Raw genomic sequence first — 23692 nt, forward strand, 5'->3', positions numbered from 1 at the left:
AGCCCTGCTGCTGGCAGTAGGGTTTTATCCCTAGGGACAGGTAGTGGGGCAGTGACTGCAGTGGCTGGTTATGAGGTTGGGGGCTCTGTGGTGCCGTCTTCTCAGATGAAAGGTCTGTGTCAATTCACTGACAGCCTGACAGCCCTGCAGGGCTTACAGACCAGGGTAATGGCCCATCCTACAGGTGAAGTCATCGGCCTTTTTAATGAGTGTCCTGCTGGCCTTTACACATCTGACCTCTGCAGCTCAGACTTACTGAGAATGAATTCTCAGCCCCGTGATATTGAACTAATAGAGCATTCCCAGCTTCTGGAACTAAGGACTTTAACCACCTTTACCAATTCATAAATAGTTATTACGAAGCCACTGAATGCAACTGGTCATACTGATGGCAGCTCTTACAGTATGAAGAGAGCGGTGCTGCCTGGGTTACTGCAAAGTCTAATGCTGAAGGCTGGGGTGGCGGGATACCACTTGATAGCTCTTTAGAACACTTATTTCTTTTTGTGGATTTTTGTTTATGGTGTAATGATAAAAAGTGCACTGCCGTTTCTACACTACATGTATTCAAAGGAGATAAATTTCATTTTAAGCACTTCCTAAGTTTGTGGCTGAAATGGATATGCTACACCAAATAATCTCACATGTATTCGTGAATCCGTGTATTTCTGCTATAGCAATATGTGTCTTAAAAATCCAGACACATAGCGGGTGCTCTCAGGCAGATGCCAAAAGCAAGATGACTTTAGAGGTGCTGCTTCTGTGCACAAAGGTATATTTTGGGTCTCCGTTTTGTGATATACTCTGCTCCCTAACTAATGGAGCTCCTCAGCGCCTAACAAATGTCCATTTGAAGGAGACAAACTTACAGAGGCAGAGGGGCAGACACCAGCACCCTACCTCATGGAATTTCTATTTTTCCATCTAATTTTCCTACTTAGTCACACTTTTTAAAGATTATGCGTAGAGTTGTCCGAGTATTTCTTTTTAAAATCTTTCCTTTGATTTTTGTTTTGTTTTTAAGGAGGAAATCATTATGACAAGAATCACATCATTATGAATCAGCCAATAGACGACAAACATTCACAAAAATGGGATATTGAAATATTGTGAGTGAAAGCCACCACACAGATGGACCTTGTGTGGGTTATTAACACCTAGAGGGGAAAAAAGACAAACTACTGAAGTCACACACCACTGGAACCTTAAGCAGCAACTCCTCTCTACTTTCTTTAATACCAAGCACCAACACCTGAAACAACTGAATTTTGCACAAATTTGGAAGATGGGAGGTTGATCTAATGTCTTTCTGCAGGGAAGCTGATTCTTTAGAGGCCACTCCTCTGAAAGTTACTTTTAATACTTCAGATGAAGAGTAATAGTGAATGCAAAAGACTAGACATAAGTTTTGCACAATGCAAGCTGCAAGAGAGAATATGGGAAAGGCTCTTTAGAAATGTTTTCTTTACCTTTCTCTCAAACTGCTGGAAGCTCACTGAAGAATGAACGCACTCATGAGCATGAAAGAGGTTGAGTTGGACTTTTATGTCCCCAGTGAAACTGTTTAGGCTCCAAGTGATCCTGAAGCTCAAGTCATGTGTCTTGCTAAAAAGCAATTTATTTTGTTCATAAAGAAAACTTTGAACTGGAATTACCAGCTGAGCATGTGAAATGAGTCAATAGAGAAAGCCCGACTTTCACTCTCTAATGTTACTGGTAGGCCTTTGTTTCCATTTGTTTTAACAGTACCAAATTTCCAGATTCAGGAACTGGTTTTGCTGACCCATGGCCTGTTTCCAACCCATGAAATTGTGAGTTACCACTGAAGCTCACCTTTAACATGGAGCCATGTGTGCGTGTATCGAAAGAGAATAAACAGTCCTGGGCGAGACTAGACTTCTACAAGGGCTAGCTGCATTCAGAGCAGTAATGATTTTAACTCTAGCTGTGTTTTGGATTGATGTATATAGATTAATTTAATACAATGTAATTTGGTCTTGAAATCATGTCTTCCTTCAGAAAATAATTCACCCTAGTATATATTTTCAAAGGTGCTAGCAGCCTGCATTTCAACACTTGCTTAACGTAAGAAGAACAGTGTAACTCTATGTTAATGTTACTGTGGCTCATCAACAACATGTACATCTTATCCCAAAGGATAAGGACTTAGACCAGTGGTCCAGACCTTGGCATGCCGGTGCTTTCCTCAATTTCAGCACTATGCAACCAGCCTGCAAGCTACCACTTGAGACAGATAAGGCCAAGCACCTTACTGCAGTTGTTGCAGGCCTGAAAAGCACATTCCTCACGCAACAGCCGTAGGTCCGTGAACAGCTGATGTGGAAGAGAAGTCCCTTAGATCACTTGTAACTTCAATTGATTAATCTGCTTCATTGAAAATGTAATATTTTTTTTTCCTTATTTGTATATTCAGAATATGTATTTCTATAACTATTTAAAGAGTTGAGGTTAGCTAAAGACAGGTATTTTAGTTTCCAAAAGCTGGAACTATTGCAGTTGTGCATTCAAAGAGGATGCATCCCCAAGCAAATAAAAACACACAGCCCTAAGTTTGCCAGAGAAATAAAATATATGGATGTCTATTTTTGTATGAAATGGAGCTCTATATAGTACTATTTAAAAAAAAAAAATCTACTTGCACTTACTATTTTACATTCTAAAATTATCATAAATCTGCTGTTTTAAGTAACAGATCTTCAAATCCTATGTATTTTTTCCAACTAAAGCACTTGTTTAGCTTTTTTATGTAAGTCAATATATCAAGTGTTTTACATGTGACTTGCTTCCCATATGAAATTTTAAAAGCCTGTGTAAAAAGTTCGGTCTTTTAAATGCAGAATGACTAAATCATATTTGGTGTGTCAGCATTACATAAGAAAGTACAGCAGCCTTTTGTACTTAAGAGATCTTGAATGTAAAATGCTGAGCATGTATATTTTAATTGTATAAAACTTTTTTTAGGAGGAACATTTTGCTTGTTGGTTTCTTTTCAAACGAACTAAACACAACAGTTTTTAGCAGATGTCAAGCACATTCCTGTAAAATATTTATTTCCTTTCAAACAGACAGAAAATGGGTAAATATATCGAATAGGTGACTGTGCTGTTACAGTTGGTTGTTGCATGTGACACACCGATGTTCAAGTATTAAAGTAACTGCACTACTACCAGAACCATGTATACCTTTTGATGTCCTCCATATCAAGGCGTATATCCAGAGGAAAGGGGAGACTCACAGCACTGGTGTGTTACTGTGGGTGACTTCATCCATCCACAGACATGGAGCTGTAGCTCACTGGACAATAAGCAGCTTCCCTGGTTTTCCGAAAGCTAAGGAAAGAGAAGCGGCATTTGGTACCAGGAACTAGTAAAGTGTATATATTGCAATGCAATACAAACCAAAGGTGGGATGGATAAAAAAGTAATTTAATAAGCCTTTCTCTCGAGTGATTCTTAAGGGCCAGGAATACTAAGTACAGGAGCAGCTCCTTCACAAAAGCATCAAATAACTTCAATTAGACATTCAGTCCATAGCGACAAGGCAAGGTTTTCTTTCTCTTCATCTGAGTTAAGGTTAAGCTCTTTCACATTAACAGTGCTGCTACTCCAGATCTGCTTCAGTGCATCCAAGTATGACAAAGGAAACCGCAGTCCATGAGTCTGCTGGGGGAAAAAAATATCAATAATCATTAAAAAAAAAAAAAAAAAACAAACCAAAAACCACAAACCTTCATCTAAGTAAATGCAGTATCCCTTATTACACAAGGGTGTTAGGCTATAGGTGCTACTGGTGAGCAGGTGTGTGCTCATTTCCCACACCAGACTGGGATTTCTGAGAGCATCCTGCAAAAAAGATGGAGTATCACCCTGCCACCTGTCTTAACAAACAGCTGAAATCTCTTACATGTTCTAGCACATCTTATGAAGTAAGGAGGCTTAAGGTGCCTGGCTTCCTCATGTGGTTTCCACACTGAAGAATGAAATAGCTCTAAATTTACACTCTTGCCTAATCCTAACTATTACTTTTGGAAGGTTATACAAGTTTCTGTCCAGCGACTGCACGTGCCAGATGATAGATAGAAGCAGTTTCCCAGAACCACAGAGGACCTCCAGTACCATCACTGGAGACTTAAAGGGCAGGAAGATATATTCTGGGCTTTGTACATATTTGTACAGGTGCCAGTGATGATCTGAGCTACCCCATTCTCTGCTCTAGAGGGCCAATGAGATTTACCTTAAAAACGTAAGTAACTAACTGCCAGGCAAAAAGCCTTGCTGTAATTACTGAGACAAAAAAAACAGGCTCTGTTCTGCTCTGCCTTTACAATGTATTTCTGTGCACCTCCATTCAAGTGTTTCAAGCTGCAGCCCTAAGATGGAGCATCTTACTCTCATAAAGTGGAACAAAAATTTCCAAAGCGCACAGCCATTCTTCAGAAGTATTTATGATTCGAGGGAAAGCACATTGTATGTGCTGAGTAAGAACAGAGACAAACCATCTGCAGCCTTAGTAACATTAAAAATTTCCCTCCATACATTTCAGTAAGAGAGTTAATGCTTTACTCCCAATGCTGACCCACCCCACCCTAAAATGAACGCTCTTATTGGGTGGCATGTTCCAGCGGATACAGAATCTAACATGGGTTCAACATGGCATAAGCATGGCACAGTGATCCCTGCTACTACTGAACACGTGCTAGCATGTCCAGTAGGTTTAATAAAGAAGGTGCTAAAGGACACAGAAGTAAGAGACACTTCTAGCCCCTCCAGGAGCTTTGCTAGCTAGGACATAAGGAATGTGCAAGACATCCTGTTAACATCTCAAACATTTAAGTAAGCATAAGATTATATTACTTTTATTTCTACTATTAACTGTCTCTGTGTTGCAGCCTCAGCGCATTCGCCTATTTAGGGGCTGGGCAGAAATGCTTTGGGTACTGACAAGTACAGCAGAACCCTGTGACCATCTCAGTCATGCTCGTCTAACACAGCAAAACCCAAGGTGCCAATGTAGCTTTTGTTCTGTGTTTGGGGGAACAAACCTGTGATGTGCCTTCCTCGCTAGTAGTATCATCTTCTGTCCCCATCATGTGAGTTTCTCTCCTGTTCTTTAAAGAATGATACACATAAACCATCTCTCTGCGAATTTCATCCTAAAAGACAACAGGAAGAAAACTGTTAAATATGATCCACACCCTCAAATTCATCTCACTTACTTACTTAAGTGACAATGCTAGCTCCTTAATTCTGGAGTCCACTGTTATATCACTGAAAGCAATTCAATGCTTTCAACCGAATGCTCCAACAGCCATCTACTGCAGCAATATGGGAGTCTCCAAAACATCTCTGAAAATTTATTTACAGCCTATATCATCTTCTGCATTAATACTGCCTCTATGAGACTCACAGGACTCATGCTGTATAGAAAACATGCCATTTGAGGTGCACCTCCTCGAAGGTCTTAATGAAAGCGTGCATCAATGAACTTCTATTCCGATACTGAGCTGTCTCTTAAAAAAATCATATGCCTGTTACCAATCCTTGGTCAATGCTGTGTAAACCAATTCAGAGCCCTGGGGGCAGGTCTCACACTGAATTTGCGGACACAAGTCTTGCACGTGTGCTGTCATTCAGGGTTTAGCTGTATGACATCAGAAGGTGAGGAAGCAAAAAGTTGCAAAAAAAAAATGTTTCCAAAACCTACACAGTCTCACAACACTTGAACACAAACAAAATAATGGAGGAGGAAAAAAAAAATCAGAAAGTTATGGTATGTTTTTCTTGAAGTGAAACATTTTACTCATGCACAAAAATTCTACAAGATAGTCCGAGTCTCCTCCTCCTTTCTTTTTTTAATTAAGACAACAAAAAGCACTTCTACAATTTTGTACTAATAAATCTTCACAGGTAAGAAGTAGTCTGAACACAACATAATCCAGGATGCCAGCATCTATTTTGTGGAACAATTTAGTAGTGCCGCTGGCACCTGCTTAGGTACAAAGATAACTCAGAAGTGAAGACTAAATGCAACCACAGTCAGCAGCAGCAGCTGCAACCAAGAGAATTCCCTCTCTTCAGGGAACCTATTTTCATAACTATTCATGCTCTGAAATACAAAGAATAATAATAAAAACAAACATTGTCAAGAGCTATAGAGGGCATTTGGCAGCTGTAACGACCTACCCCATCTACCCTCAGATAAAAAAACCCATGCACCTACCATGCAGAATCACAGACTAAATTTAGTTCTGTAGCTCTCCTCCAGAGGCAGGAATGTGCCATATTACTGCTCGACAACCCCACGATCTCCTACCAAACCCTAATGGGATGCAGGATCCAGCCAAGTATAACTGCATGGCCCTTTTAGACCAGTGCAACAGTGTAACTCGCATACCTGGCGCTCCCCACACCAAGCATACCAGGGTGGCTTCAGTATACTTACAGAATTCTCTTGATCTGGTTCCACTGTAATGATAGCATGATCTCTAAACTGCAGTCTGATCTTGCTATCTATTTTTGGCAATTTCCCACCTAAGAAAAATAAATTCTCCATTAGAAAGGAAGGAAACCAGACAGAAAGTGCAAACTGAGCCCTCTGTGCACTACCCACCCTCTTGTGGCTAGATTCTTTGTTAACCTATGTTTCAACACCCACGTGTTCTCAAACTCTGAGGGGTGGGGAGGGCAAGAGAAAGATTTAATTCCCTCACCTTTACAGTCTACAAATAGCTGTAACAGCAGGACAAATTCTACCAGTTAAACATTCTCAGTGCACAGTCGTTTATTAAAGCTGCCAAGTTCAGTCTAGAATAACCTTTATTTCGCTCTGAGAAAGACACATCATCTCGTTCTGCTAGACACAGGGAATTAACCAACTGAGGTGGGCAAATGCAAACGTAGAGCCTAGCACAGCACGAAGCTGATGCCAGAGTATAATCTTTGCCTACCATAGAACAACAAAGTCCTAAGAGGCAGAGTTAGCAACAGCCAGTTTTGGTAAGTTCAAAATCTACCTGGAGTCAAAGAATCAGAGTCACATCCCAAGCAAGGTGGCAACCGGTTCATAATGAAATCCTTCTTCATATCAGATGATCTCAGTTCTCTGGTGTTCTCCAGACGGTCTGCAAGCCTTCTCAAAAGGCTACTCAGTTTTTTTGTCGAGTCAGCTATATCCACCTGCTAAATATTCACACAGAGTTGCTCTCACATGAATTTAAGCTAAACAGACTAACCTAAAGAGAAAGAGGTGCAGCAATGCAGTGAAAATTTGGACACTCCTCTTTTATCTTTGCAAAGGGTAACATTTACTCCCAAAACATCAAATTTTGCTGCTTCTACACGTTCCCCACAAGCTGTTCACACACTGCTCTGGGGCTACCTGCAATGCTAAAGGCCTTGCAAATGAGGTGAAAGAGAGGCTTGTTCCTTCTGTATGCAGATGAGCTGATCAGCAGCACAACTGGACTACCACAAAGAGGCCACAGAACAATTTACAGCTTTGCTACCTTTAAAGATTCAAAAGCTGGGCTTGACAGGAACTATGCCTGTCTGACAGCTCCGAAGCAAGTATCATTACTTTTAGAAGGAAACGAGCCATACAAGGACGCTGTGATACAAAAGAAAGGCAGTGCAATGAACTAGGCAATGCTTCAGACGAAACAAATCTCAGAAGAGTCATTCTGAAGTCTTCAAAAGAAGTGGCTGTGCTGCTAGACAAGATGACAAGATAGCGCCATCGCACTGAGCTTTCAGAGCAGATCAACAAGATACCTGCTTGCCTCAGTGCTGAAGTTTCAGCTGGATGCACCATTATTCGCTTAGTCCCACCTGCTTACCAGAAGTAGTTGCCTTGGTATGCTTGTCCGCAGTGCCACGTCTTCTTTTGCTGTGTCAAACACAAGGCCAGGAATTGCATCCAGTAAGAAATCTCCCCAAGAGCTGAAGGACAGGAAGAAAAAAAAAAATTCATAGAATAGTTGCACTGAAATAAAACAGACATCTCAACAGATGTCAAGGGCTGGAAACTTAATGCTCCAATTCCAAATCTGCTTTGTGCCTTTGGCCCTTCCATTACCACTCTGTAGTCCCATGCAATAGCTCACTCTCGTTTCAGCTGTATGTGTGTCCTCACTAGCTTCAGGTCAGGCACTCCTACAGAGGGAAGGAACTGGCTTGAGAACGGTCCAGTTTGCTCAGATTCAGGTGCTTGCCATTTACCAGTGGATTCAGCTTAAAGCTGACCTCAGTGAGTGAAGAAATTCCTACCGGGGCCATCATTATCCAGCTGCACACACATACCGCCTCACTGCACACAATGAAGTTGTGCCATTTAACATGCTTTTGAGACACTTCTGTTGAAGGAGGAAATGTACCCAGGGTTATCAAATCCAACACAACATCGGTTTTTAGCTTTGCTACAAATTTAATTATGACCCCAGGAACAAGACTCCTACATACCCCTACAGGGATTGTAAAGATACCTAACAGGCACCTTATAGGTGTCTTGTTTGTGTTAAATCCCTATTCTTAGCCTACGTACTTTTTTTAAAAAATTGGCTATTGATCTCTGTGCTTCTGTTCCCCAATTGCAAGAATAAACTAGAGGAGGTGAGGGAGGACTACTGCCTGCACCTTCTTTACCTAGCTTGAGTCAACCTCATCAGGAACAGGCATGCCACGCACACAAACGTGCTATCCTGTCCATGTGTGACCTCTCTCCCTGCCACATCCTCAGAGGCCGGTTTAATGGGCAAACAACCAGGGCAAGTGCCCAGCATCTGAGGCTGCCAACAGACTCCCACCCAACCATGGCAGAGCAGGGCCTGTCCTCCAGCGTACACTTGGCCATCTGCTCTTGCTCTCCCTCAGCACTCTCTGTTTTCAGCACTGATCTCTAGATATTAGATTAAAAAAAAGTATGATTTGTTACAGTCTCATTTGCTTTTTTTTTTTAATGATCTCCACTCAAGTGTTCCACTGTCCATTACACACTTGGGAGGGAAGGACTCTGGACGATAAATAGAATTAGACATCTTATTCTTCTTACTGCTTCCCTTCTCTTGCCCCCAATCTTCATCTGCCAGCAACTATCTTCTGCTACTCACTGCTTCTCCAAGCTGCCCTGCTTATAATGAACTCCCACACACTTCTCTGCCTGCTGGGATCCGGCCCAGAGGAACCATCCTCCAGCGCACAGTGGAGTCCCTTTTTGTCTTGGTGCCTAAAAACCCTGGATATGCCACCTCCACCAGCACTTCCTCCCCTCCCAGCTACTTCTGCACATGCCACTTCCAGAGCCGTCACAAGGCGTCCAATAATAAGGACAGCTATTTTCAAGAAGTTCTTTTCAATTTTCCAAGGAAATGTTCCCAGACCATACTTCCATCTACAAGCCAAATCAAAACACCAGCCTGCATCAGGACTGCTGCTTATCTCACCTGAAAGCAGATGCAGAGGCAGGCTCTTACACTTCATTACTGAGAATCTTAACGGATGATCATACCACTTTTTATCCTTAGAAGAACAGCACTCTTGAAGATTTTCCTCTCCTCATTTCGACTCAAGCGCCCACACAAGTGCCCACAAGTGCCCTGACAGCACCGCTTCTCCAGTAACTCCCTGGACTGGCATTTGGTTTACGCTGTCACGGAGAAACTGCACCGCCTCCATGCAAGGCTGTCAGGTCTCCAGCAGCCCTGTTCTAAGGAACCCAACTCTTGTCCCCCCAGCAATACTTGACCAATAACTGTGTACAGTTGGACAAACCCTGTTCTGTGCATTCAGGAGGATTCCTGCACACTGGTGTGTAAAACATCACTCCAGCCTAGCCTCCATCAACAAGCCAAACACCCACTTTACAGTAAGTGTCACTCTTTCCATCCATCTGTCTCTGGACTCATTCTGTCCATCTGTTCAGTCCACTAAACCAAAGGTGAGAGAAGCATAAGACCAACACAAGGAAGTGGTGGAACATAAAAGGCAGGAGAAGGGAGGAGGAGCAGGACACCTCCTTGGAGGTCGCTCACTGCTGATCACCCTGAATGTGCCATCAACTTTGCCACAGCAGCTCAGCACTAATACTGCCTCCTGAATAACAAATGAAGTCAAACACTCTTTGCAACAGCAGGCAATGTTTACAGAAAGTAGCCTTTTTTTTTTTTTTTGGCCTTCTGAATAAAAGAATAGGACATAAGTGTAAAGTAAAATCAGCTGAATCCAACTTTTATGAAGATTCACACCTTTGGGAGGCTTCATCTTAAGCCTCACTCCAACTTGGAGGAGTGGCCACATTAAGAGTTACCAGCAGTACTGACATCCTGGGCTTCCAGAACGGTACAACTGGTGGTTAGAGACTGATCTTATAGCGGTCTTCCAGTACCTCAAGGGGGCCTACAGGAAAGATGGGGAGAGACTGTTCAGTAGGGCCTGTTGTGACAGGATGAGGGGTAATGGTTTTAAAATAGAGGGAGGTAGATTTAGATTAGATATTAGGAAGAAATTTTTGACAATGAGGGTGTAGAACACTGGGACAGGTTGCCCAGAGAGGTGGTGGATGCCCCATCCCTGGAAACATTCAAGGCCAGGCTGGATGAGGCTCTGAGCAACCTGATCTAGTCCAGGATGTCCCTGCTCCCTGCGGGGGGACTGGACTAGATGACCTTTGAAGGTCCCTTCCAACTCTAACCATTCTATGAGTCTATGATCTTGCAATCATCTAGAGCCTGCCCAAACTTGTTCTGCCCTGCTTTGTGGCTACCAGAAATCCTTCTTGATTCCTAACTCAGGCCAATGACTCCAAACCCAACATCTGAGAGGCTGATGAGGCAGCAGCAGTATTTCCCTGTGTGATGACAATGTTTCAGTGGGCACAAGGATCGGGTGTCGACAGAAATCTGACTTCCATGCTTGGGGTAGGAGACAAAAAACACAGATAAACAGAAAATATTTGTGAAGGAAGAATTTGCAGCACATCTGCCAGAACAGGTGTGGGCGACTATCAAATGCAGGAGAAAACATGATAAAAGGAGTAACTCATGACTGTCTATCTGGGTTATGAAATGAACAGTAACTTCAGCCACTGGTGAGAGATTTTTTTTTTTTAAACAAAACAGTGAGTTTGCATTTGTAACATTATCTTCCACATTAAAGTCTACAGCTGGTAAATAATAAAATAACCAATTAAAAAATAATCAAGCTTGCTGCATGAAAACCTGATAAACAGGCTGCTTCAAACAACAAAGGTCTCGCTCTCCTCCTTCCCCCAAACCCCAAAACTTCAATTACTGCTACCTGAACACTAACTCAGATTCTGTTACTAACAGCAGGGTACTAACACTGGGGTACCTACATATATTCCATGTCATCACATCTCTAGGGGGAAGGTGACATGCCCTGTCCCTGTGTTACTCACAGAGAAACAAACCACACAAAGGCTAAGTAGAATGAACACAGAAAAGAGCTAAGCAGAGCTCATTACAAGGTGGTTATTTTTTTTAAGAAACAGGACATCACTTCTTTGAAAGATCGGTTTCAGGTTTGTACTGTTCACACACATCATCTGGCAGAGGAAAGCCATTTTCAGAAAAGCCATACTAAAAAAAAAAAAAAAAAAACAAACAAAAAAGTAAAGAGTAATTACTTATTTTGGTAGGTACTGATGGTCACATGTGTGGAATAGGACATCCCAAGAGGAGTGTCAGCTTGGTGAATAGTCCCTCTTGGGAAGTACAGTAAGTCACCTGGCTGCAATAAAATGAAAGAGAATCAATATATTTAGGGCACCTGGTCAAACCTTATTGTAGTCAAAACAGAGAAAATACTCTCCGAGCAGACAGACTGACAACACACATTTTTAAAAATCACAAAATAGAGAGATCCTCCATTGTACACTTTAATAACATAAAGCACTCTAAGCCAGAAGTCCGATACCTTAAACTTTCCTGTCTGAAAACACGAAGGAAGCATTCAATATTATCGAACATGCACACTCCAACTGAGCTGCATAAAGGGGATAAAGCAGCAGCTGAGACAAACCTGCTGACAATACAGCAGGCCAGCAGAGGAGCAGTGCAATGTGAATTTGGTCAGATCACATCAAAAGAAAATGCCAGTATTCCACAAGAAAAGCCAAATATTCTATAAAGATGGTAATCTGTTACAACACTGTTGTCTGAAATTTTCAGTTAAAACATTTAGAAAACAAGTACAACCTTCCTCCTCCCTATCTTTCTTCTCAACTATCTAAATTAAATCTCCACACTGATAAAAATTTGGAAAGTCAAGATAAGAGAGAAGTGCAAAGCACACAAAATTGCCTCCAAGAAGGAAAAATCAGTATACTTACAGCTTCTCCTATAAACATCTATATAGTTGGATAGCACAGTCTAAAAGAAAATTCTTAAAGCAACAATGATGAAATCTGATTCCATTTTAATTTTACCATTCCTTAAATTTGGTCACATCACCTACTTCTAAGAGCCTACCAAACTGTATAACACAGATATATTTCAAGTGAATACTACTTAATTTTTCAGTGACTTGAAAGGTCTCTATATATCATGATGCTTCACAGAACTTGGCAAGACTGAGTCTCTTCATCCATTTATAACAAGCTGTAAAGCATCATAGATCAGCTACGTAAGATTTACTTGTTCTGAAGCAAGCCTCTCTCTGCTATTAATTAACTGCCTTCCTTACCAGTGTAGGGGTTACACTAACTAAGAATATTTTGAACTCCCTTCATTTGCTGTGTTTCACATCCCCAGCAAGAAAACAAACTAGAGGGGTGGTTGCATAGGGTGAGAGCCCCGAACATCTACAAGAATGAAGACAAAGTAGTCTGCAAAATAAATTATTTCATGCTGTAGCACCCATGCCTACCACTAAGAAGCCAGGATCATGATTTTTCAAAGCAGTCTTCGCTGCAAAGTCTAGCTCTTATTCATCTTCTCTTCTGTGTAGTCTCATCCACACCATTCACATGAGCCAGCGAGCACAACACTCTTCAATTAAAATCATCGGAATCTTCACAGACTCCAGGTGGCAACACACAGATTGGGGCAGGACAGAGCATTTGACAAGACACAACATGGATCTGATCACTTTGCTGCCTTCTTACTTCTGAATTAGAGGAAGGAGGGACAGAGAAGGGAGAAGCAGCAGCAAATTAAAAAGAATATAATACATGAAGAAGGCTACATAGCCAGCTACCAAATAAGCTCTGTGCTTGACCTCAGTAACAAACCAGCCACAGCCACAGCCTGTTGCAGTCTCACCAAGACACTCTACAGCTTGGGACCTTATACACAAACCAGCGTGCCTTTGCTCTCAGTCAGCTACTAGTTTTTTGGTGGGAAGGCAGAACACCACTACCTGGTCCGTTTGTTCTAAACTGCCCAAGGATGGCAGACCGCAGACAGACATGCAAAAAAGGAGAAACGAAATGTTCTAGAAAGATGTCTAAGGGAGAAATAAGAGTCATCTCACAGCATCTTCGTCAGAGACAGCTCTAAACAGACAACCAAAATCTGACAGCAGCCACCCGGAAGAAATGAGTCATGGGAAGTGAAGAACACCAAACAGAAGAAAAATAACTTAGAAACTTAGATTGTTTTTAAGCCCGTTTCAAAAGCCAGTATTTTCACTCCACTAATGTGAGTAAAATGGCTTGTGGAATACATCGTTATTCCATAAAAATAAAAGGCATTGAAGTCTGGCCAAAACTGTTCCAGAAATTAACAAGGGAACTGTAGTCTACTAGACTTTGCATCACTCAAAACATCATGACAATTAAATATTACCACCTGTCAAACTACACAGCTAGTGATGTCAGTATCATCCCCAACGCGTCACTATTCCTAAACTACCTACACCCAAAGGCAGGTCTGAACACTGGGATGAGGAGAGACCTTGCAGAGAGAGGCCCTGTGACAGCCTACAAGGCAGAGAAACTGATGAGGCTTCCAACACAGAGTAGCACTGTCTGCGGGATAAATAACAGGCTTTGAAAGCACAAGCATGTAAAACAGAACGAGACAAAGTACCAGATGCCCTCCTGTCAAACAAGCTGCATTCATAAATCTTCATGAAATGCTCTTCTTATTCCAAACAACAACAAAGGGCCAAACATTTGATTTTCAGGTTTGGAAACAAGAAAAAAGGAATTAATACAGCAAGTTAATATGGGCTTAGTCCATGCTTTTGTTTATCAGCCGAGGATAAATATTTAAATCTAATTCACCAGAACAGCGACAACCTTCAGTAAAGCAGTAAGTCTTAGTGCATAGAAGGATTAGCCTGATTGATTACAGACAGCATGTAAAAGCATAAAAATGTTTCATAGCCATATATAAACCAAATGGTTTTTCTCTGCACACAGTTCCACAAACACCATCCAAGAGTCAGGGTACCCAACTTGGAGAATATTGGAGACTTTCCAGAAATAACTGGTCCATTATTTACATACTAAAGCAAAGGATACCTCTGAAAAAGGATAGCTTAGACAACTATCACACAAATTTCTCATGTTCACAGCATTTTGTGCATCAACCTTCCCCTCAATTTCAGAAGCATGATCATTCGGAATACTGTCTGCAAGAAATGGATTATTTTAAATATGACTACTTTTCTGGCAACCCTATCCCAGACCATGTAAAGCAATTCACTTAGAATACCTTTAATATGAATTCATGTGTGGGACTCCCAATCCTATCTTCTGATTCAACATTATATTCCCGAGCTAAATGCACCGTTGGTTTATAGAGTCGCCAATGTTTCTCGCCTTCTAGCTGAAGGATAAACACCTGCAAAAGATGGTAAATCCAAATGCATGAGGAAGTCCTGTTGCCCCTCATACATCCAATTGATCAGAAATTTTAAGTTTTCCTCTTACTTGGAAAGCCTGTGGAATCATGCCAGAAATCAGACATAAAAAGCAAACAGAAGCGACGCAGGTTGCTTTTCTGACAACAGAAGAAACAGATTTCACCCACCCCACTCTCAGCTACTCCACAGCATAGCAAACAAGATTCCTTTCAGACTACTTTCTAGACACCTACAATGCAGAAGGTTTACATTTGAACTATTTCTTTAAGCTCTACTTAGAGATCACAGAGAGATAAGTTGTGAAGTGTGATCTGTTTTATCCTAAGGCAGGCATTTGGAAATGCCTGTTTGTCTCCAGTCACTTAAGTAAGTGCTAGACAACTAACTCTAAAGTCATATCTGCCACACAGATACTCAAAACATCAGGTGAGAGAGGTCTTATGACAACTCACTGACAAACAGAGCATCAGAAACATCTAGGGGATGCTGTGAGCTGGAGGTTGATGACATATGCCAGAACATGCAGGTTGTGGGGCTGCTGAACAACAGGCATAAGGAAAATGAAACTCCAGATGTATTTAAAGGAAATTAAAATAATAAATAGCAAAAAAAAACACATATAAGCCAGGGGGGAGTGTTTTGGTTTAAGTAGGATAGCCCAACTTTTTTTTTTAATGCAGTGTCTATTTGAATGTTTCTTTCAGAAGCTAATTTAAAATGCATTTGGACCACAGGACTTCATCATACCAGTAACTTCTTAAAAACAGTAGGATCAACAATTGGGAACCAGCGCAACCAGTCTGCTTTCACTGTCCAGCTGAAGAAAGAGTAAATGCTTAGTAAAGGAAAAAGGACTTCTAGGAGGTCTGAATAAAGTTAAAATGAAAAAAAGGTGCTAGAAAGCTTCTGCAGCTGGGAAAACAAATTCTCTTTTCATCTAATGGAAATACCAGGTCTGGAAAGCACAGTTTTTGTGATATTACTATTAGTACCTTTTCAGTAAAATTACAGAGGAAAAACAACTATAAAGAAACACTTTACCAATTACCAACCAATTACCATAAGTTTTCCATGGAAGAAACATTTTTCTATAATAAGTTATTTTATGGGGGGGGGGCGGAAGTGCACATACAGGTATCCACCACCACCAGCAAAAGCCCACGGAGTTTCACAGACAAGGCTGGGCTGTCCTACCTCAACATCATCGTAGTGAGGGGGAAGGCCCTGCGACCCCTGGGGAGTAATGTAAACATTCGACCCAACCAGAGATCCGAAGTAGCACTCCAGCTTCTCCTGAATCTTCCACAGCTCCTCCTTTAAAAAGAAATGATGCTGTTATTACCTAAGAGCTCAGCCAAGCCAGGCTGCCACCCAGCCCATAACCACTCCATCGCTTGGGAGGATTTTCTAGAGAACGATCACACGCCCACAGGGAGACAGAGGCTGGGAAGGCAGACGCTCTGTATGAGTGCTTCTCCTGAAAGCAAGCACTGTAGACACAAAGATCTGTTGTGAAGGTAATCAGTAAGCCAAGAGGTCTGATGCCCCAACACAGCACTCATGTTTGCTCTATTCCCTGTACCGTTTTCAGGCTGCGAAAACAGACAAACAAGGCTAGCCAGAGGAAAATAAACCACCCATCATCCCACAAACAGGAAAGTATCTTAAGACAGTAAACACATGCAGGACTTGCACTATACAGGCTGGCATCAAAGAAAGAGAGCGTACAAAGGTTAGTGACTTTTTTCCAGTGACTCCAATCGTTTGGGCATATTCGAGAACAAACTTTACTCAGGTAACGTACCAAAGGGATGACTCTCATATCAGACGGTGGCCAACTACCAGAGCTGCACAAGTGCAACTTCAACCAGAATTTATGTAGGTTCAGCTCAAGCTCTAGATTTCAGCATGAGCCATGCAACATTGCAACTTCACCTGCAGATGCCCCTGCCACTGGCTATTACAGCAACACTCAAATCGAGATCAGCCAGTGACACTATACTTAGGACTCAGCTATGTATTCAGGTCCTTTGGATGACTTCACAATTGTGTTGACACCATGGGATGGAAAAACAGGCTACCTAAATCAAAGCCAGTCCACTGGCAAGAACAGCGGACTGTCCTGGAAATATTTTACATGTAAATATTAATTTTACATGTAAATCTTTTTACAATATTTACGCCTTGCCCTCCGTTAAATAAAAGCAGTACAAAAGCCCCTATTTGCACAAGGAAACAGTGGGGCAGAAAGGATAATTTAAGCAGACACAAATGCATAATCATCAATGATGTGCATAAACTTTTATGTGACAAAGCAATTTTTTTAAAAAGAATACTTCATATTAGAGCATGAATCAGATGTTGTTCTTACTGCAGAGCATGGAGACATGACAGGCAGAGCAAAAGCATAAACCAGGTTTTTCATGAATACGGTTGATGTATAGATTTCAGCAAGTCATCAATGTCAGCTACTTCCCTGGATTTACCGGGGACAGAGATGAAGCTACGTCTAGCACGACTCAAGGAAAGTATAACACATTATAAAGCATTATATATATAAAAAGCATTAATTATATTCAATGAAACGATCCAACCTTAAATCTCTGAGGTTGATGAAACTGTATTGTTGCCTTTTTCTGGTCAAAATCCTTCTTCAGCTGCATGTAATTCACTTTGCCTTCTTTATTCAAAACTTTCTTTTTCCCATTCACGCATCTGCAGATATTTATATCTCGCCCATAGTATAGACCCTGGCGGCACAGTTCCTTCAAATCCGACAACTGGAACAGGGACTGGTAGTAAGCAGCCAGCAGGGGATCATTTCTCTGAACAAGCAGTGGCTTTTGCTCCCAGTACTCCTTGAAAAACACCTCTTGTTTGATGGGAGAGATCAAGCTTCCAAAGAGGCTGCCTGGGTTCTCAAAACTCATGACTGAGGGAGAACAAGCTGCTTCTACCTTTGCTCGTTTACACGGTGCCTGCATTTCTTTTCCCATTTCAGCGTGCTTCCCTGCTTTTTTGGGCATGTTCCTGTTCAAGGCAAGAGAGAACCAAAACAGTCAACCAGTAACAAAACCTCATGGACCCAGAGCAATTCCTCTTGCCTTATCCAGTGGGATATCGAGAGTATGCTGGGAACAGCTCTGCTTTCAGATGCTCGCTATTTCCTCCAAGCATCAGAAAAAGGAAAGCCCACAGCACGCCTCCAGTCCTCTCTCAGACCTCAGCAAACTCCGAATGGCTCTACTAGGAGTTGTTACTCACAGAAGCTCAAATCCCACAGCTGAGTTTATACTAAAAAACCACTTAGTTTTAGTTTATACTAAAAAAGCCACACAACAGATCTTTACAAATGCAGGAATCTACACACACAAAGAACCTGTGGTAGACTGGTCTTCTGTAGCAAGAGCTGCAACTTATTAAAAAAAAATTAACTCAGTTTTAAGAGATGTAATGGCAACATGCAAAGGAGGGGGTGGCAAGAAGGGACAGAATCAGTAGCTTGTAACCTATGACATTTTTTTGAAATGCATTAACGTTGGGAGGAAAAAAAAAAATCACAATGAAGACTTCCCAGTGTCTTACCAGCCAGAGCACGATGGAGGAGGATGTGTGGCATTTCAAGAGCAGAACCCAACCAGTTAAACGCAGTGCTTGGTGTGGTGCATATTAAGGCAAGCTTTCCTTTCAAGCTGGCTTACACATCATAAACCCAGTGTCTACACAGCTGTACAGGTACCGAAGCTTTAGCAGGACCTACAGAGAAGGCAGCTACTGCAGTGAGGGGACGCTGACACCACTACAACAGCAAGCACTAGGGGCTACGCAAGAATACAGTGAACAGAGAACACTGGGAAGTGGGGCACAGAAAGAGGGAGGCCGAGGGAAAGAGTCACTGGTAGAGAAAAAGGAATACGTAACCAGGTTCAGTGGGTGACAATGATTCAAATTACAGGAGGGTTACAGCAGCTTCCGAAGAAACAGAAAAACCCAGAGCAGACGCCCTTGCAGGTGGAGCAGATTTTAGGAACATGAAGTAAGGGCACCTGCTTGAGGTCTCAAGCCCAGGGAACAATTTTATTCTAAATTACGTGGCAGTGCCAGGCATCTAGTGATGCTCACCACTCAGTGACCAACACCTCAGCCTCTTTCAGAGTCTCCATACCATAGCTTGAATGGCCAAGTTCAGCAAAACTGAGTTTACAGAAGAGAGGGAACACTGTTAAGCCTTTCTGCTGATGCTATGGAATTATATCAAAACCAGAAATAGGAAGATTCTGCTTTCGTTTCTGCAAAGCTATAAGACTTTGTCGTTTATGTAGAACAAAAATAATTATTTCATCCAAGTACAGACATTTAATTTTAAAGTTGGAAGTCATTTACTTTATTTTTCCGAGTAGGTAACATGCTTGTGTATCATTATGCAAAACCAAAAAAGTTAATTCACAAAGGGTTTAGCTGCCAAGTTCTCAGGAAAGTTAAGGCAAAAATCAAGTAACGGAAGGTCTAACACCACAGTATGTGCAGACACATTTGCCTTAACTTAGGTCTACACCAGCATTTCAGCCCCCAGAGCAGCCCTGAGCGCCAGGGAGCAGCGAAAGCCTGCCTGAGAAGCTGAGTTAAGCATCCTGACAGTGAGCCAGCATCAAGCCCTCTAGCACCACAGCTTGCCTGCTAGGTCTGGGCTGGCCAGCTCAAACTGACTCTGAGCATGTCTGAGCAAGTTTGTGAAGCCAACACATGAGAAGTCAGAGCATGCTGATGTTTTCATTTGTAACTAAAATGACAGCTTTACTCCCAAAAGTAAACGCTCTCATTTATTAAGATGCTTTTACTTACACAGATCCCTTATCATGAAACTTAAACTCCCATTCTGGGAGTTCTCCTGTGCAGCAGTATGCAGGACACCCTCACTGCTCCACTAACTCCTGGGCAGAATGTTTCCTCGGTAGTTCCTGTAACAGCCTGTACCTCAAAAGTAACCTGCAGTCACCTTAGTCCCACAGGAGGGAATCCACATCACCACCTTCCTGAGAAGATGGACTTTCCTGGCTGTGCCAAGCTATAGTTCTCCACCAGGCAAGGGAATGCTTAAAAAAAAAAAGACTGTAAATTAGTCTCCAGTTGCTAGCAACATCTGAAGATGCTGCCAGCACTGAGATCTACAACTGACTTCCCCAAATGCCAGCAACACAAATGCAACCAAGCGTGAATTGCCAGTTTTGAATCCCAGACCTAAATCCATCACATCAACCTCTCAGCTCACTCATATTGTATTTAACCAAGTCAAATTTGGGTACGTACTATTCACAGAACGTAGCTTAATTTACACAACGTGTTGTTCTGTAGTTTTTGCTAGTTTTTACAACTGTAGAACCACAGCATTCTGTGAAATGCTTGAGGTTGGAAGGGACTTCTAAAGATCACCTAGTCCGACCCCCCTGCCCTGGGCAAGGGGCACCATCCACTAGGTCAGGTTACTCATTGTCCCAGCCAACCTGAACACTTCCAGGGATGGGGCATCTAACACCTCTCTGGGTATCCTCTTCCACTGTCTCACCACCCTCACGAGAAAAAAATTATTCCTTATATCTAATCTAAACCTACTCTCTTTCAGTTTAAAACCATTACCTTTTATCCTATCACAACAGGCCCTGCTAAAAAGTTTGTCCCCATCTTTCCTATAGGCCCCCTCGAGGTACTAGAAGGCCGCTATAAGGTCTCCCCAGAGCCCCCTCTCCTGAACAGCTGAACAGCCCCAACTTTCTCAGCCTGTCCTCATAGGAGAGGTGCTCCAGCCCTCTCATCATCTTCGTGGCCCTCCTCTGGACCCGCTCCAACAGGTCTGTTTCCTTCTTATGTTGGTGGCTCCAGAGCTGGACACAGTACTCCAGGTGGGGTCTCACCAGGGCAGAGTAGAGGGGGAGAATCACCTCCCTCGACCTGCTGGCCACACTCCTCTTGCTGCAGCCCAGGATGTGGTTGGCCTTCTGGGCTGCAAGCACACATTGCCTGCTCATGTCCAATTTTTCATCTACCAATATCACCAAGTCCTTCTTGGCAGGGCTTGAGAAAAAAAAACCACAGCAACAGAATGAACCTGATTCAGACAGAAACAATTATTTCACATCACTATTTTTCAACTCGCACAACAGACGTTTATCAGTTTATGAGTTCATGCCTCTAAACTGGCCCAGCAACTGCTGGGGGGTTTAACTCCCTCTGAAGCAACGGGGAAGAAAGATGGCCACAGCGATTCTGAGGCCACACAGCCTGCACTGCTCCCCCTCACCCCTCTGCCACACCAGACCGTTATTCAACCTTCTTCAGAAGGGAAAAACGCAGAAAATTGTGCTCCTGCGCCCGCAGCAGCCAGGGCTCCTCGTCCCCAGCCAGCCCCACAGGCACGGCCGGGCTGCCACGAAGGAGGCCTCCCGAGTGACACCGGCTGTGCTCCGCGGTGCCGGCGCCCTGGCCTGACGAGCCCTGGGGCAGGGGGACGCTGCCCACGCCGCTCCAGCTCCTTGGGAGCCCCGCAGGGCCACCCACGAGGCCGCCGGGCCCGGCGCTGCCACAGCGCGCCCTGCACCCACGCGTGGCCTTCTGCCTGCGTCCCGGGGCGGGGGGAGCGCCGAGCCAGGCGAGGTGGCGGTTGGCGCTTTCCCCTCGCCGCCATCAACCCGTCCTCTCCACCCCCCCCCACCCCCCCCCAACGGCTGCTCCTCCCCCACGGGGCTCGGGGGCTCCCCACGCGCGCACTCACCCGGGCACGCGGGCCTCAGGGGGCGGGGCGGGGCGGAGCGGTGCCGAGGGAGGCGACGGGCGGGCGGGCGGACGGGAAATGACGGTGGGGCCAGGCGGGGAGCGGGCCAGGCCACGTTAGGCGCGTAGCCCAGTGGAGGCTGTCGCTGACGCGCAGGGTGTCACGGGAAGAGGGGCTGAGGGGCGGTGGGGCTGAGCCGGCTGGGGTGTGTGTCTCAGCGCCCGAGGGTGCCGGAAGGCGGACGCTCCGCCGACCGGGAGCAGCGAGGGGCGCCAGAAGGGGACCGCCCCCCCCCGCCCCCCGGCAAGGGGAGACGCGTCGTGCAGTGGGCCGGGCCGCCCTCCGTCTCCCCCACCCCGTGGGGGCTGCGCAGGCCTCGGCTGAGGGAGCGGGGCCCGGGCCCCTGCCTCCGGCGGCTGCTGCTGGCGGAGAAACGGGGTTTGCGGCGGTTGGCGTGCCAGAAAACTTTCTTCTTCATCTCCTTGAGCTGTTTAGCATGTTTGTGTGAGAGAATAGTACTTTTTTTTTTTTTTCTGAAACCAATAGGAAATTACACAACAGTATCTCCACTGAAGTTATTACATGGATTAAATTAGGATATACAACCCTGTGGATATTTGTGTAAAATTTTACTTCATAGAGAACTGCCCCAAGCTTTAGCTGCATTGTTTCTTCCTGGACCAAAATCATCTTCCAGCGCCCCTCTGAGGCTCCTTCCAAGAAATCTTCACAGTCCTCACTGAGCACATGAAAACTTCCAGAAATATTTTTAGTTACCGTTATTAAAGATGCCTACTAATGGTTTCATTTACATTGGCTGAAAGACATCGGGAAAATTGTTAGGTTTTGCTGAAGCTTTGTTTTTGTGTGCTAATAGCTTGAAGCATACAAAGCAGAACTGCCAGCAAAAGCTGAATTTTGGAAACTTCAGCAGCACTGTTAAGTGCATGGGTCATGCAAGTAGAAAGTTATATTGAGCGTAAGTTAGTTACTAGAAGGACTTTTCAATGACAGATAAGAGAGGGGACTGTGTTCTGTCAACAACTTGTGGAGGGAAATAATAGAGCCTTTCACATCTACAATACCGGTTCAAATCCCTCCCTTTCTAGAAAATGGTTTTGCAGTCCTGTTCCTCCTTGCGGTGTGGTTGTTACTCACACAGTAATAACTGCTGCTTCCATGGCACTGGCTGCATCTTTTGGAAGAAGCCTTCTGCTATTCCAGTGGGTTCTGCGTTCATGAATGCATCCAGCAAACTCCTGCGTGCTGAACAGAGGAACTGAGAAAATACACGCAAAACGGAGATGGAGGACAGAAAAAGGCAAACACTGCTCATCCTGTTCAGTCCTTGTTCCTTTACCACTTGGACCATTTTGGTCACCAGCTGGCCAAGACATCATAGACACTTGATCATGAAATACAGATTAATCAGCATGTGGTTACCAGAAGAGAGATTTTGCCAGATGTGAATGCTAAGGTTATCCTAATTGTACAAATGTGTACAAATTAGTAAAATCTAAATTTTTTTATAAAGCATTTTTCTTTCATTGGGCTGTGACTTTGGAAGAAAAAGAAGACATTCTCTACTTTCTAATTTTGACTCAGTTCATTACAACATCACTCAACATTCCGGACACTTTGCAAAATTCATTAAGTTGCGACTGTTTTAGTGTAAACACCAATAGTTGGGATATTCAAAGGCATACATTTTTGTAACTCTCTGAAAAACAGGTCACTGGCATGAAATTCCGCTTACTTCTTTCATGAGAATTACAAAGATTTGAAGATGAAGTAGTTCTCCAGACTAAAAAGTTTACGTCACCTACATTAACACTTACAGGATGTTTTCTTAATAGAGATGGGTGTAGCAGCAAATGCTAAAAATAGGGAGGCCACATCCTGCACCTCAGCTGGTCACAGAAGCCATTACAAGCTGTTATTTCTGTTCCAAAAATCCACAAAGTACTCTCAGCATCACTGCTTGAATACCACTAGGATGAATGCTCAAACAAATATGTATTTACATAATGGCTGTGATGTTTTAACTTGCAGTAAACGCTGTGGGAAGTAAAACCCGTACATT

At 43.4% G+C, this 23692-nt stretch overlaps 2 protein-coding genes across 3 annotated transcripts in view; one reads left to right on the plus strand and one right to left on the minus strand.

The window, feature by feature from the left end:
* The window catches only part of CRYBG3 (crystallin beta-gamma domain containing 3), a 95986-nt gene extending 93983 nt beyond the window's left edge, over window positions 1-2003 (plus strand). The window contains exon 22 of the mRNA XM_086763150.1: window positions 1025-2003. Coding sequence (XP_086619276.1) covers window positions 1025-1113 — 89 coding nt within the window. The 3' untranslated portion in view covers window positions 1114-2003. The remainder of the gene's footprint in view (window positions 1-1024) is intronic.
* A 1042-nt stretch (window positions 2004-3045) lies between these two features.
* RIOX2 (ribosomal oxygenase 2) lies at window positions 3046-21675 on the minus strand. 2 transcript variants are annotated; one of them, XM_086763165.1, is made up of 10 exons: window positions 21610-21675; window positions 17438-17873; window positions 16038-16157; window positions 14693-14821; window positions 11659-11762; window positions 7856-7958; window positions 7034-7199; window positions 6463-6551; window positions 5063-5173; window positions 3046-3680 (listed from the first exon to the last, which is right to left on the minus strand). In XM_086763165.1, exons 2-10 carry the CDS (start codon window positions 17867-17869, stop codon window positions 3522-3524), a joined length of 1413 nt encoding a protein of 470 aa, XP_086619291.1. In that variant the 5' UTR covers window positions 17870-17873; window positions 21610-21675; the 3' UTR covers window positions 3046-3521. The 2 variants fall into 2 exon arrangements, with proteins under 2 accessions (XP_086619291.1, XP_086619287.1); XM_086763161.1 differs by having other exon boundaries at window positions 3046-3683.
* Between the last annotated feature and the right edge of the window lie 2017 nt (window positions 21676-23692).

The sequence above is a fragment of the Chlamydotis macqueenii genome, chromosome 1 (genome assembly GCF_036417535.1).
Source record: "Chlamydotis macqueenii isolate bChlMac1 chromosome 1, bChlMac1.mat, whole genome shotgun sequence".
NCBI lineage: Eukaryota > Metazoa > Chordata > Aves > Otidiformes > Otididae > Chlamydotis > Chlamydotis macqueenii.

Coding starts and splice junctions, on each gene's coding strand:
- RIOX2 (XM_086763161.1), bottom strand. CDS start 17,869: ATGCCCAAAAAAGCAGGGAAGCACGCTGAAATGGGAAAAGAAATGCAG. Junction 7,200..7,855: donor TACCAAGGCAACTACTTCTG/GTAAGCAGGTGG, acceptor GTGAATATTTAG/CAGGTGGATATAGCTGACTC. Junction 6,552..7,033: donor CTCTGATTCTTTGACTCCAG/GTAGATTTTGAA, acceptor TATTTTTCTTAG/GTGGGAAATTGCCAAAAATA.